The sequence below is a fragment of the Harpia harpyja genome, chromosome 14, assembly GCF_026419915.1.
Source record: "Harpia harpyja isolate bHarHar1 chromosome 14, bHarHar1 primary haplotype, whole genome shotgun sequence".
Lineage (NCBI taxonomy): Eukaryota > Metazoa > Chordata > Aves > Accipitriformes > Accipitridae > Harpia > Harpia harpyja.
In genome coordinates, this window is record NC_068953.1 from 36273628 (window position 1) to 36289503 (window position 15876).

At 41.1% G+C, this 15876-nt stretch overlaps 2 protein-coding genes across 9 annotated transcripts in view; one reads left to right on the top strand and one right to left on the bottom strand.

Annotated features, from left to right (window-relative positions):
- The window catches only part of FBXO22 (F-box protein 22), a 183062-nt gene extending 176075 nt beyond the window's left edge, over nt 1–6987 (top strand). The window contains exon 8 of the transcript XR_008238223.1: nt 6972–6987. The gene's annotated coding sequence lies outside the window, so the exon portion shown is untranslated. The remainder of the gene's footprint in view (nt 1–6971) is intronic.
- The window catches only part of SCAPER (S-phase cyclin A associated protein in the ER), a 171174-nt gene continuing 156997 nt past the window's right edge, over nt 1700–15876 (bottom strand). For all 8 annotated transcript variants that reach the window (XM_052807636.1, XM_052807632.1, XM_052807630.1 and 5 more), the window contains 3 exons: nt 6856–7047; nt 4123–4174; nt 1700–2457 (listed from right to left, as the gene is read on the bottom strand). In XM_052807636.1, the coding sequence (XP_052663596.1) occupies nt 2363–2457; nt 4123–4174; nt 6856–7047 (339 nt within the window). In that variant the 3' untranslated portion in view covers nt 1700–2362. The remainder of the gene's footprint in view (nt 2458–4122; nt 4175–6855; nt 7048–15876) is intronic.

The following is a 15876-nucleotide window of genomic DNA, read 5'->3' on the forward strand; positions in this document are numbered from 1 at the left end:
AAACAGGGGGAGAGACTCCCCCGGCGTGCGCGCCTTCCCGCGGCCGCGGAGCCGGCCTGGCCCTCCCTCCGCCGAGCCGCGCCGTCCAGCCTCATCTCACGCCGATGCCTCTCCCGGGCCGCGGCGCCCGGCCCCGCACGATCGCTGGAAAAACGGGACACGGAAACGAGACTTTTTAACGGGAAAACCAGTACTAATACTGTTAAGTTATCAATGGACGGAGGACGGATTGTTTGAGCCTTTAACGAACAAAAGTAAGTTATTGTTATTTATTGTCAGAATCAGCGGTTGAATAGTGGGATTAAATATTTTGGACTTAATAAAAAAAAGAGAAAAAAGAAAAGGCAAGGATTGAAACGAAAAAAAAGGAGGTGGAGGGGCCCCCCGTGCGCGGAGCCGCGCTGCCGGCCGGGTCGGGTCGCGGAGCGGATCGGGTGGGGGTGCGGGCTGGGGTGCGGGTCGGGACGGCCTCCCCCCGCACCGCGCTAATCGGCTTTCCCGACCGGGGCCGCTTATTTATAGCCGGGGAGGCGGAGCGCAGGTTTCCCTTTCGGAGCAGCCCCCGGGGCCCGGCCGGGTCGTGCCCGCACCTGCCGCGGTGCGGGGCCGCCTCGCCTCCTCCCCGGGGGCGGCGAGGCCAGCCGTCCCCTCGCGTGTATTCATCCCCGCGTCTAGACGAAGGCGGCGGCTCCTTATCTGCCTTTGGCATCACCTGGGAAGGAGCGCGGCGGGGGCCGCCCCGGCTCCCGCTCCTTCCCCGTTACCCGGGCGGGAATGCGCTCAGGGCCGGCTCCCGGCGGCACCGCAGGCCCGGGCAGCCTTAAACCGCGGCGAGCAGCCCCCGCAGCCCCATGCCCGCGCAATCGCGCCCACACCCTCGGGGAGCGGAGCGCGGCGGCGGGGCTGGGCCCTGCCCGAGCCTCCCGGGCCGCAAGGGGACGACGGGCAGCGCGGCGCCGGCTCCACCACCCCCGAGGGGATGAGGAGGCGGGTGTGAGGGGACCGGGCCCCCCCCCCGGGGGAGCTGGCCCGCGCGGCCGATCCGCAGTTGCCGTCGGGGCGCACGGAGCAGCCCGGGGTGACGCGCCGGCGGGAGGGGAGAAGGGGCCGCCTCAGCCAGGGGCTCCTCTGCTGCCGCCGGGCCGGGCGACCCCCCCCGGCCCGGGGACAGGTGGGAAGGGGGTCTCCCGCTCCGCCGCCCCCCCCAACCCCGCCGCGGGCCCCCCCCCCCGCCGTTACCTGGCTCCGGCCGGGTCGGGTTTCAGCTCCCCGCGTTCTCCCGGGCCTAGACTGAAGCAAGCCGTTTCCGTCACCCGGGAGCGGGGCCGCCCGGGCCCTTAAAATCGCCTCCGGTGTGTGTGGAGGGGCGGCCGGGGGACCCGCGTCCCCCTCACTCCCCTCCTCCTCAGGCCGCGGCGGGTCGGGATCGCCGCCGCCGGCTCAGGTGCGGGCCGGGCCCGGCCTGGCCGCTGGGGCCGGCGAGGGGGCCGCGGAGAGAGGGGACGGTCCCGGTCCCGGTCCCCGCGGCCGTGAGCCACCCGCGGCCCGGGATCGGCGCGGCCCCGCCGGCGCCTTCCCTGAGGAAGTGGCGTCCCGCGCCCCCCCCTCACACACTGCCCCTCACACACCACAGCCCCTCACAGCTGCGAGGAGCGCTCTCGGCGAGAGGCGCGGGAAATAAATCTTAACCGAGACACGCTGCCGTTTTTCACCTTTTAATTTTGCTTCGCGGAACCTTCACCGTTCAGAGAACATCACGAGGTTTAAACAACCATTATTGAAGTCTTATTGAAACGTTAAAAATGTGTGTGGTTTAAAAAGTCTGCGTCATGTGATTTATCCCAAATCACCAAAAAATTGTAAGAGAACTTTCCTCAGAGCCAAATGTGACAAATTCTTTAGACTTTTGATTAACTGGAAAGACATCACAGGGGTCTTTTTTCTTTTTCTTCTCTCCAAGCCTTGCGTTGCTTATGGTAATTCAAGGACACCAACATTTGTAAACGCAGAAGTCACACTACAGACAGAATAAGTTATTTTATTACAAGATATATAGAACACATTTTCTCTGTTTGCAATCTTATTTCAGCAGTTCTGCAGTCCAAGTACCACCACATCACAGGGTAGAAAATACCCAAATCATGACACAGGATATGTGAATGAAACAAACTGAAATTGTCAAAATTACAAAACAGAACTTGAAAGTATCTACAGTACTTATGATACAAATAGTGCAAATTATGTATCTACAACGTAAGTATTTAGAGTATCAAAAACTTTTCGGAATAGCCTTTTAAAGAAGGTAGTCAGCAGAAACTGGTCAGCGTGACGATGTCAGGGATTTTAAAACCAAACACAACACTTATTTTTTCAAGAAGAACTGTCGAGCTTCTTCCCAGGACTGGCGGGGGAATCTGTTGGACAGCTCAAGATAATCTTGAGAATTGAAAAATTTTTCTGTTGAAGATAGAACATAAAATTACCAAGTTATTCCCTCTGAAGATAAGATGGCAATAAAACAAGAATAACGAATGTGCAGCCAATTCGAGATACTTCAAGTCCTTTACTCCCCTCCCCCTACCAAAAACTTCTCAAAGCATGGGATGACACTTCTGTGGAGCTCCAGCCATTGAGGTTTGGCTTTAAAAAGGGGGGTAGAGGGCTCTGATGAGCCAAGGCTTAGATTTTTAAGCTTTTGGATCAGGCGCTCCGCTTTATGCATCGGAACATTATACATCTTTACATGTTTTATGTTCTTGGACCCACCGGGGAGCAGTTCAGCCTCGTTCAAGTTTGGGCAGCCTCAACGGCGCGCTCTCTGCTCAGCAGCTTCTTTTTCCACCACAGGCTGTGGAGGAGTTTTGCTCCCTGACTCCCCAAACCTCACAGCACGATTACAAACACAGCTTTTACTCCTACGAGTACTGCTGGTGACGTGAACAGGACTACACATGCGTGCACAGGTTTGCAGGGTCCGACCCTTCGAGCAGCGTGTTGCAGCACAGCACCCAACAATGAAGTTTGCGCTTTCAAGTTCTATTCCCAGCAGCGTTATTGTTCCCATTTGGTTTTTTGGGGACACCATCTTTCACATTCAAGAGATACAATGGATAAAAATAATCCTGCTTATACTATTATTAAGTCAGCTTTTTCGCAACTGGGGAGTGTTTAGAAATTACACTCACATGTCACCACATAGTCATCTTTGTTTAAAAGTTCATCCAGTTTGAATAGTGAAAATAAAAAGCAGTTTTCCACTTGGATTTTAGATGTTTCTCGAGCAGATTCTCATGGAAACACAATCCTGGAAAGTTTGTGCTGCAGACACTGCACGAGGCTGCTTCAGACTAAGAGGTATAATGTTGACCGTAAAAATCTCCATAAAATTATGTTAATTTTATAATTTATTTTTAAACACAAAGCTTATGTTTTAGACCTAGAACTGCTTGTCTTCTGCCAAACATTCAGCAAAATGGTGGTGGATTTCTGCTTGCTATTAGAGAGAAATGACTGGCCGAGCAACGTACTTTAGGCAAAATATGGGTGACTCAAGACCAGATTCCCACCGAACACTTGAATTTCAGATGTGTTTAACAAGTAATAGCCATCTTAGCTAAGAATCTTCCAAATGTTTAGCCTAAAGAGGTTAACTGTATTTTACATGATATTTACAACAACTGAGGGGAAAAAAAAAATCGCAGCTCTTCTGCAACCTGAGAAACTTTACAGAATAATTACAGGACAGTATTTTACTGATTTTTGGCACCCTGGGTGTATTGGCATGGCTGCGTGGCTTCTGCAACCTAAAACTTTTGAAGGTAGCCTTTGTGACAGCTAATTAAATATGTGCACGTACAGTATCACATTTTAAGACATGATACCACGTAGCATTTAATAAAGGTTAACACTCTGAATTCCTGACACGATGAGTAGCAGACTGGAAGACCTGTATGTTTCAGAACATAAGCTAGGGAGCCCCTCCCCAAATTGTAAAATCATGTTGCCATTTACTGTATTTCCTTCATTGTAATACAGATTAAAAAAATTAAATCACAGTAAAATATAATATCAGCACATTTTGTGACCCAATTGCTACTCGGTTACATTTCACCGGAGACATACCCCTCTGCTGAGATAACTGATTATCCATTTGGCTTGAACTCTGTGCAAAATCCTACAGCGGGAAAGAAAAAAAAAAAAAAAGGCATCAGATTTTCAGATCTTACATCTGAGGAATTAAAACAACATTTTGAAGTCTTCACGGTCACTCAAAAATACCAGTATTTTATGAAATCTGTAAATTAACAAACTCTGGCTTGTTTGCTACATATCATAACAGAATACTGCCAGCACTTAAATTCTATAATATATACTGGATTTTTATACATTTATTTACACTTTTTGAAAAAAAAAACCAAACCAAAACAAAACCAAAAAACTTTTAATACACAACAGAAAAAACAAGGTTTTCGTGTCTTCTTAGGAAATAGTTATTATCATGACTTTTAATTTAAGGGAACTGTACTATAGCTGTGTTTCTTTAAAACAGATGGAGTTTTAGATTCACACTCCTGACTCCAAATAACGCTTTTACAAAATTCTTGAATTATCCCAATTTCACCAGCTGTGACCCAGGAGCCTGAGGTCCTGATCTCCCGAGAGTAAGTGAAGTTCTTCCAGAGAGGTGATTAACTCTGGCCAACACTGCAGCCAGCTGCGTAACCAGCTGAGGTGCAGTTAATCTCAGTGCCCAGCGCGATGTGCGATCCCTGCTGCTGTCGGACAGGATGCTGCATCCTCTGGAGTCAGGAAGGGCACCGACTTTGCTCCGAACAACGTAGGAGTAAGCAAGTCAGCTGCCCCAGTACAAAGAGGGCTTTTAGACCCTATCTTTTGTTCAAGTACTCACTGAGCAGAGATGGTATTATCTGACATAAGAGATAGAAGTTAGCAAATAATGGATACTCCTAAATGTTTTTTAATTATTCAGCACATCTAAACAGAACTAACAAAAATAAAAAGGATGATGCAATCTTCAGATGATGGAAATAAATCTGTTGGTAGGGAGGTATAACGTGGGTCATTGTAAAATCCAGCAATCATTTTCCTTTGATTTATGCTGCACACATTTAACACACTGTATTTAAGTGTTATATTCGTACACACCACCAAACTTTTACGTAAATGGGACTTTTTTTTGCATTCCCTGGCACAGGAAGAATCTCATTTTCTAGTCACAGGGAAATATTTTACAGTCTTTCCCAAACCTTCCACTGAAGCAAATGAGAGACTTGCTTGACAAGCAGCGAGTTGAAATGAAAGTGGAGAGGCAAGTCTCTTCTGTGTGTGTGGGTATCCAAGCATTCCTCGCTTCCTCACTTCCTTTCAGTATCCTGTGTGTGCGCAGCATTTGGGATTAGATTTTAAAATGGGTAAAATGCTAAAGTACCAGTGAAGTCAGCAAAGACACGACACTTTACAGCACATAAGGATCTTACATATTTTAATATAACACCTTTTTTAAAAGCCTGTGAGAATAGTATGTGGACTTGGCATCTGAGATATACCTCTAATTGGAGATCAAATTAATAACGTTGACTCTTGTAGATATACTTAAGCTTTGGTGTAGCTACTGGGGATTTAAATGCCATTGTCTCTCCTATAGCACAGAAATCAAGGTAAATAACCTTAATTATTCATATAGGGAACACTCTCCTCCACTCTTACGGTTTTGGGCTGAAAAAAACAAACTAAACTTGCTGCACTTACTTGTAATGCTTAAGTTATTTTTTGCCACTGCAACTTCTACACTGAAATCTGTAGTTTCACTATGCGAAAGTCAAAGATGAATTATAGCTTTGTATTTAACCAGAAGTTCATTACTACATGGCAAATTCTTTAATACTAAGTTCCAAACTTTTTTTTTTTAAACTGCTATGCAATTATTTTAGTATTAAAAGGATAAACAGTAGTCGCACTCAGAAGTTTGATGTTATGCGAAGACTTTTAGTAAATATTTAGTTCTTGTGCTTTCTTTCCCAAATCCGTGTGGCCTACCCTTGGACTAGCTGTAAAGCATTAGGAAAAAGAGTTCGACTAACATTTCTGTATCAACAACAGTAACTTTCAGGTGACTGATACAGAGTTACTAGACTCCTAAAAGCACATTATTTTTTAATACTAGAGTGTTTATGAAAACTACATTTATTCATTGGAAACAGTCAATAAAATGTATGGAAAACATGAGGCATGTATAAAATCTGATACATAAAGCACAGCATATAAATTTAGACAAAGGGAACAAAAATGCTGTAAATCCTTATTCAAAACAGTATTCGTAATAACCTCAGTGGCTTACTGTCAAAAACACAGATTGCAAGATTAGACGGGTAACATGTGTTCGGTGTATTTTCTGCATAAAATATATACACTTCAGTTCTCTCTGTAAATCTATTGTATGCAGTGTACAGCTGTACATTTGTATGTAAACACATTAATATACCGATTTCAGATATGCTGTATGTGCAGTAGTGTTTTAAAAATAAGTATTTTAAGAATTGTCTTGTAATAGCAGGATCTACATCCACTCTTCCTAGCACGTCCAATAACTTTAATGAAAACAGGTTTCTGCATGTGATAGCGAGAACCTGAACTACTTGGTAACCTTTTAGTGTTATAAGATGCCTCAAGTACAGGCATAATCTGTGGTTTGAAAAGAGCTGCAGAGAATCTTAAAGTACTTCAATGCTGTTTACGTGTTTTACTTAAGTCAAATGATCTCCATATACACAGCAAAGGCAAGAAAAACCGTTGCAGTTATCTTGCACACCACTGTTACGTTACTGCAGTAGCTACCTGAATGAACGTGGCGAGTAAAACACAACTCATCTCCTGCTCCAGGATGATTTTGTTCTGAGGGTTATTGTAACAAGCAGCTATTAGCGAAGGGAAGAGCACTTTGATTAAACGAGGATCACTGAAATACTGGAAAGGCAACTGGCATAGTTTTTGCAGCACTGTGGGGTGACGGCCAGATTGTACAATGATCTGAAAATACAAACATAACAAAATTAAAACATGTGATCTATCTGTTCTTCTCTTCCTGTTAACCACCAAGGGTGCTGAAGTCATGCTAAAAAAAATGAGCACGGCTGAGGATTAAATACTAAAAATAAAGCTTATAACATTTAGTCCAAATAACTTCTGTTTCAGTGTGCAAGTATTATTTTTACTGCAGAGGAACACAAAGAATATAAGGCTGTGAAACTTCTTTTTTCCTGTATCACCCAAAAAGACAGTAAGTAAATGAGAAGGGGATTAATCTGCAGGTTACAATAAAATAGATAATTTAATACCTTCATTCAAAAGACAAAGAATTATAGCGAAGGGACTATTGTAAGTTAGAGCTATGAAACAAAAAACCACAACCCCTGCCATTTACACACAGTAAGCATGTTTTTGGGGGGGGGGGGGGGAATCAAGAAAGAGATCACCAGGACTGTAAAAACCCTCCTGAAGCTCGATCATCTTTTACTAGAGTGCTCTCTGGCAATTAGAGAGGACTCTGTTTCATGGTAGATGTCTGCCACGCATTCTCAGGCACCAAAAAGAAAAGGTGATTGTAAGCTGCACAGCAAGGAGTTTCAGTAAGTAGAGACTCAGAAAGATCCTCCCATATGTATTTCTTATCTCAGTTTCTATCAGTGCCATCGACTCTAAAAGGAGAATTGTTTAGATAAATGGGACTGTTGTCATGAAGCAGGCTAAGTTTACAACTGTGTACATCTGAAGAAAAAAGGCAATGCTATTACTGGTCTCCTGCAAAGGAACCTTTCCAATTTACTTGATATTCTTATAAAATCTTTGTGATAAACTAAAAAATGCCAAAATCGGATCTGTTCCAAGTAACCTTGATTAGACAATTATAATATGAAAGAGCTGTTTGACCCAAAGTTGGCTTTTTGGCATAGGAGGAAGCTCCTATAAGGTTAGAACACTGTAAAACTTAGGGTCACGACTGTAAATTGTACTTGGAAAAACACAATTTTACAGGTACACACCCAGACAAGACTGCATTCAAATTAAAACCAGAAGGACAGAAAGAAGCAGTTGAGACCACAGGAACATAAATTACAGGGATTTACAAGTTTTCAAAGCACTTTTAACAATACCTTCAGAGCACACTCTCAGCTGATAATGCAGCTCAGTTTAAAAACAAGATCAACAAAGTAATAGTTTGCATTTTTTTTCAGTTCACCAGTAAAGACGACATTGAAAACCTTTCAAAATACTGGTAGAAATGTCTTAATGCCCTTAAAGACAGGAGGAATTTTTAAAAGTCAGCCAAATATGTGACAATTAAGCATACATTCAGACATTGTTTTGAGGAAAAAATCACTGAAGCATTTGGATGATTCTAAACTTAACTACCAGCTACAAGCCTGTAAGCAAGAGGGTGCCTTTCGAGTTTGTGATTCCTGTTTGAATTTTAAATTAACTGGAGTGGTTATTACAGAAATATATGTTTTTCTACCGTAAATTCTATAATCAGAAAAGTACTTAAAATCAATCGTAACTGTACTAAAATAACAACAATTGGTATTTCTGATCCAGGGCAGAACAACAGAACTCTTGACTTCTTTTTAATGGCCACTGTACACTTGCATGAACAGGCAGAAGAAAAGTTTTTGGGACTTTTCATTTTTCATTTCACACTTTGCTGCCTTTACCAGTTCTAAAAACACCAAGGATAATTAGTGAACTCTTGCCAAACTAACAGTGCAGATACTCAAATAGCTTCCATGGAATTATTATTTCATTATCTTTTCAACATTTTACTACTATGACGTTATTAACATTAAAGATAGGAAGGTATATACAAGGGCTGCTGATTGTTTTAATCTGGTATTTATCACATGTGGAATCAATTTAATGATTTCAGCTCATTGTACTAATGCAGCTACTAAACCTGATACACTATATTATGTACTCTGGAGGAAAAAAAAAAAAAATCATGAGTCACCCCTTACTGGAAAAAAAACCCCAAACAAACCCCTAGCAGAGCACTTATTCCTTGTTTCACTGTCAACTGGTAGAGAAAGTGAAGTCCAGCACTTGACTTAGCAGATGAACAATGAAGAAAACAAATGAAAACCTTGCCCATGACTTCTTTACGGTGGAAAAAGACTTCTCTTGACTGAACAGTCACTTGGCTTAATGATCCCAGGGAGTTTTGCAGGCCTGGAATACTCATCTTACAAAATGCTCTAATATGAGATAGAAACTCCTTACTGAAATCCAGTGCAGAAAGCTTGCTTTTCCTCCCACCACATACTGGAATCCAGACATATTTACTTAGAATTAGCTTTTCTTGTTGCTCTCTCTCTCTAGCTTGAAAGTCAGATATGCCTGTCAAACGTAACCAGATCCTAATTAAATCATCGCATTTCTGTACAGCCAAGCATTTAAGCACCTGCTTAACTTCAGAGATGTGCCTAGGTTCCATTAATATTTGCTTGTGGTTTTCTTTTTCTGAATTGAGACCTATCAAATTCATATAAGCCACATTTTTAATTTTTTTTTTTTTTTTATCCAGAGCGGGTAACTCACATTAATATTTTCTATATTTCATTAAAAATTTTTGCTTACTCTCAAAAGTTATAGATATTCATACAAATTTATTGATTTTGCCTGTACTTAGCTTAAATAAATTCCAAAGAAGATGCACCCACTTAGCTTAGCTTATTTTTGGCCCTACACAGTAAACATGAGAATAACCATCTGAAGACTGGAACTATACACAGGTAAGAGACACAGCAAATATGTTTCTGAAATGCTATTTCATGATGAATTAATGAAGTTGGTTTTTGTGCTACCAGCCAAATTCAAGACCCTGATACATTTCAGAGGTAGAGCCCCTGTTACGGAGCGTGGTGACAGGATTCAGGGTTAGCACGCCAGAAAGCGCTGGCCAATGGTACCGTCTGCTCTCAATGTAAAAGCCTGCTGAAAATGAGAGGCTAGAGCTTCTTAAACCCTTTCCTCTGCTGAACTGAAGCAACCTCTACACCGTATAAGCCGATGGTTAGCAAGGCTGCACAATATATGCCACTCTAATATCCGATTTTGTTTACGTTTAACCTTTGCTAAAAGTCACCTTTAAGAATACTATTTTCCCTGCTTGGTCTCTGTCTGAATTTCCAGCTTTTCCTATGCCACATACGCTGCGCCTACTGCATCCACACTAGCTGACTACCCAGCACAGGGACTAATGTGATGACCTGTGGGAACTTTTTACTGAGCTACACCTTTCAAGGTTGCCAATCAGTTATCTTCTGTGACTCCCACCTGTTTACAGCCTTCTGCAGGTCCTGCTAATCTGCTTAATCTCCAATAGCCAGAGGGTCAGGCACTCTCTTCTGCACTACCAGGCAATCCAGGCTCCCATGCGACTCTTTGGAAAGTGCACTCTGCACTCGCAAGTGCAATAACCAGCCTGATCTACTGTACTGGTATTTCTGAAGTTTAACGCTTTAGGAAAGTATGATTCACGATTTCTAAAGTCTCTAGATGGAAGCCATTTTTTTCCTCAAGTTTACTGGGACCAATATTCACTACATAGTATACTGCTTGGCCATTTGCTGCAATTCTTCTAGCTGTGGAAGTCTGAAGCAGTATAAAAGTCAGTCTTTCAAAACAGACTACAATGACAAAAGCCAGCAATATGCCACACAGCACTTGAGCAATAAAAAAGGACAATCAATCAAAAAAAATTAAAAGCTCCTTGTGGTATGGAACAGTAATAAAGTTGGGAGGGGAACTCATCATTTTGCTGGGAGATAAGGCTTCCCTTGTCACTTAGGTAGGGAGTCTGGCTACAGACCCGAGGTGACTGCTGGAAGGATATTCCATCCTGGATTCTGCAGTTCTTCCTTGCATTCCCCCCAGGACAGCTCCAGCAGCCTTCCTCTCCTGCCACTGCTTCCTGGCACCTTGTGAAGGAGATCTTCCCCAGACTGAAGGCCTTTCCTAGGGAACTAATAAACCACACGGACCCAAATAACTTGGGTACAATTCTCCTCTGGGTAGCAAAGGGAATGTTGCAGCTCATTTCATTTTTCTGTGAAGATCCAAGGGCCCCAAAATAACTTTCTGATGATCCTGCTGGCATGAGAATCATCAAAGTGCGACTCCTTTCCTTGCTTGCAAGGGCAGCGAGATAACTGCTGGCATACAGGGGCAACCTTCGCCTGAGAACTAGCAAGGGAAAGATGTTTTGGTGAACACCACCTAATTCTATTTACATACTGTATATACGTATATTTGTCTTTCACTTCATCTTTCTCTGTATCACTTTTATTGTGAATGAAAACTACAATTAGTTTTAAATGCATATGTATGAATTTTTGTCAAAGCAGGGTAATAAAATCTTCATAACTAATAAGATACAGATCTTCTGAATGATACAGCAATGACACAGAACATATCAGCAGTCACATGTCAAATCAGAAGTAAAATCTTACCAAGTCAATGGTTAATTTTACAAGAAAATTAAAGTAAGAATCCTCTAGCCTTTGAAACTGTATCTTCACAAGCAGGTAACTGAGTTTATAAGCACCTTGTAAGTAATAAAGAGCATTTTCACTGAGAAAACTAAAGTGTCAGCCAGAAAGTTGAAGAATGACTGTATGTAAAATATTGAACAAATATTACCCAAATTGAAGTGAACTGGTAATTCATATATTAATGTCATTCATATATTCATACTTCCTAATTAGACATGCAACGTAGATACATGCTACTAATTTTTCATGAACTACTAGTTCAGTCAAGCTGCCTTGTGAAGACTTACATATTTTTAATTACAGAGTAGCATTTTTGGTGATAATCTAGATTTTTGTTTCCAAGTTGTAATTGCACACATTTTACATATGTAAAGCATTTAAAAAAAGAGAAACTAATTGAATGTAAAACTTTGCCTGCAACCTTCCAGAGATTTAAGGAAGATTATGATCACAGATTGGTTTTCAATGGTTCTATGCATGTATGTTTAATATTGTCAGATATTTTATTACAAGTAAAAAAAAAAAAACAAAAAAACCCCACGGTTCAGTCTCAGACCAAGAGCTTTTTCACTCCTTGTGTACTACACGAGGTTAGTCCAGGATTACTGCAGAGTGGAAGCGCTGATTTTTTTAGAGCAATATTTAGTCTAGTTCTACTGATGGATTTAGGTTTTCTTGTTTCACTTGGACATTTGGAGCTCTGGAAAGGCATCATTCATGTTTCTGTCCATATATACCACAAACCCACTGGAATTATCTTTCAAAGAGGCCAATTAATTTTCTGGTCAGGAAGAACAGAAAGCCAGCAGCATGCTTTCTGTCTATGCAAAGGCAAAAAAAAAGAACTGAGGAGTGAGTATTCAACTGATTCAGAAAGACAGGTTCTCAGTGAACTAAACTGTGCTAGACCAGAGAACCATAATATTATGAATCAATTATTAACATTTACTGAAGATTATCCATACATTTAGAAAGCTACAAGACATTCATCATGTGTCTAAAATGATAATAATATTTACCATTCTATTCAATTATTTCCTCAAAGGTTGCTCCCCCCCCCCCCCCGGTAACAATTAAAAAAATCTCATCACAGTATTCCAGGTTAAAAATGAGTTGGTTTAAGCCTGGTGAGAAGCTGTTCTCCTCCGAATTGTTCGACAGTGGTCTGGTTGTCAAGTCCAAGCCTAAGCCCAAAACAGGGTACGATTTTCATCGGTCAAAGCAGCTTCCCTAGCTATCAAAGGGAGTCACTAAACAAGATGGTGCACTTGCTAGGAGACATTCGCCACATCCATTTCTGTGTGGCAAGCAACGCTGCCAACGATAATCCATTGTTCCAGGGTCCTTTAAGTCCAGGGCTGGGGGACACAGCCGGTGCTGGCTCTTGGAGACCTATGGGGTATACACGAGAGCCCTCAGCCCCAGGCTAACTCAGGAACACGGACGTGTACTTCCATCATTTTTGTTTCATTTTTGGGAGACTTGCTGAAGACTTTTCACAAACATAACTGGAAGACATGATTTAAGTGTTGCCAAATAGAAACACTGTATGTGGGTACTTTTCATAGCAGATCCTGTAACTTGAGCTCTAGTTTTCATTCTGTTGCGTTGCCCCATGATTTCCTTTATCACCAATTTCCCATTACCATTCAGGCAATGATTTTGCAAAAGCTGACATTTTACTGAAGTCACCAGTAATGCTTTTGTACACAAAGATGTACAGGTGTGTTTTCCACATGACAAATAACAGACAAGCTCACTGCAGCCTGGATACCCTCCTGCATCTCTCCTAGTAGCCACTTGGTTACTCTGCCTGCCAGCTCACATGGCCTTCCAGAAATCAACTACACAGAAATAACAGAAGATTTAAAAAAATGAGTGTCTTTAGATGTTAACTTCATCACATTGTTTGCTTATTATTTCTATTCCTTCTGCTATATCTTAGCATCACATCATGGTTTATGCTGTTAAAAAATATGCAACATAAAAATGCAGAAACTTTGAGAGCAAATCCATTGCTGGCATCAATGGCACTGCTAGGGCACCATAAATTAGAGCTGCAGGGGTAGGGGGATGTCCAGCTAAGAAAGTAGAGACAATGTCCAGCAACTCCCAGCTGCCACCTGAGCACCTGGAACTGCACATATGCTGCCAGGTCTCCCCAGCAGCAGAGGGATGCTTGCTTGGCAACACTGCAGCAGGAAGATAATGAGACTTGCGCGTGCTTTCTGTAGCCTACCAGTTTCTTTCATCCACAGAAGAAAGGAAAAATTGCTTCTTGCTGCTTTAAGAAAGCAAAAAAAGGAGAAAGACTGCCAAGGAGAGAAACTGAAATCTGTAGCCACAAAAAACCCAAATGTCAACATTTTGAACAAAACCTTACAAGTCATTTAAGTGCACCACTCTTGCGTGAACAACTCTGCACGACAATGTTGTGTTCTTCGTACTCTACAGTCAGGCTGGTGGTTTTTAGTAATTTTGACCAAGTATTAGAAGTTGTATGTAGCTCTTTTATCAAATGAAAAGTGAGATAAAGTTATAACAACATCAAGTGGATACAGGAAAATGGAGCTGAATCATAACTTTGTAAAGTTTAAAGCTTTCTGAAGCAAAACCTTCCTCAGCTCTTGGAGAGAAAAAACTGCTCATGAAATGGTGTATTCCATAGGTTCTTAGAAACAAACACAGTGATTATCACTGCGAGGTGAACTAACTTTCTAGAAAAAATCCTTCTCAATAGAATTTCCTTTTATTTTTATGAAATGAAGCATTAATGTGTGCTCTTCTACTTGACTGTGCTCTTCTGCTATAATGTATTTCATGTTCAGATGCAATTTTCTTAGAACAACTCAGACTAAAAAGCTAATGGTTCTCTACGGGGCACTCCTTCCCTTTTCCACTATCTCGTATGACCTACAGTTCCAAACTTGAACATGGCCATTATAAACATTTGGATCTTAAAATTGTACTGTTGGTATGGGAACTATTAATGTTTCTTTTCTATTTATTTGTCATTTATATAAATGTCAATTCTAATTTGTACAAACAACTAATAACTTCATTGAACAGGAACTGTGTATCTAATCTCTGCAACTACAGTATTCCATCAAACAGTTAAACCCTTTTGTTTGATGTCAGGTTATTTATAACTTTGTAGAAGAAATAAGTCTTTATATTAGTAGTCCAGAGATTCTCTTCAAAGTTAGATCTGCATTATTTCTTTGCTTCTATATAAACAGATCTCATACTGCTAGTATTTAATCACCAGAATATGTCACCACTTAGGCTCTTCTTCTGTTTTAAGGTCAAGCTCTTTTCTTTCCATTTTGCAAACTCCACTACTGGCAAGGCTCGGAGCAAAGAACGTTCTAAATTCCTCCTAACATCTATCAGGAATCAGAGCACCGTTTCCATGCAAAAACAATGTTCCAGAATGCTACATTAAAAATTAAAAATAAGAATTTTGTCTATTTGAAAAATTCCAGTGTTTATTTTCTTAACATCACATGTAAGCTTTCAGAGAAAAGATAACAGAGTTCAGAAATAACATTAGTCTTCCTATAAACCACATTATGAGCATTGTCCTTTTAGAGCTAGCTCTATGGTTTAAGCACACAGATTCAGTGGTGCTCTGTGTATACATAACAAAGAAAAAAATTGTCCGAGCAGTTTTTGTATAAACATCCTAAGCCATTTGAGCATTTAGGATAGGACAATGGCAAATACAAGCACAGTGATGCAGTAAAGATGTAAAAATGTTTATCAAAAGTGATGCTAGTAGGAAATCTAGATAAAGAAGTTCTTTATACAAAGCTCTTGAAAAAATGTCACCCAAAATGATAACTAACAAGTCACCTTAGTTATAAGATAAAAAATGAAGTATATATAGATTAAATTCAGCAATAAATAAATAATATTAAACAGATATTGTAAAAGATAAGCTCATTACAATGTGATGAAAGGAGAATGGAACCAATTCTAATACGCATTGAGGCTATTCGTCAATTTAACACATACCCAGGCTACAGGATAAAAAAGTAATCTAATGCCTGAACTAGAAAAGGTACTAAGGAAAAGCCTAACTTTAAAAATTATAGCATTTTAGCATTTTACATATTAACATAAAAATAAATGTTTAAACATGTGAGGTTGTTTTCGTGCTTAATGTTAATCATATACTTAAATACCCTGTTAAATTTAAGGGTATCATTGCTTTCTAGAAAGTGGTAAGCTTCATAGTTTCCAAAATAACATAACAGGAGATGTATATGTTTAAGTGTTGGCCTAATAATTTTTAATCAGAGGAGAGTAT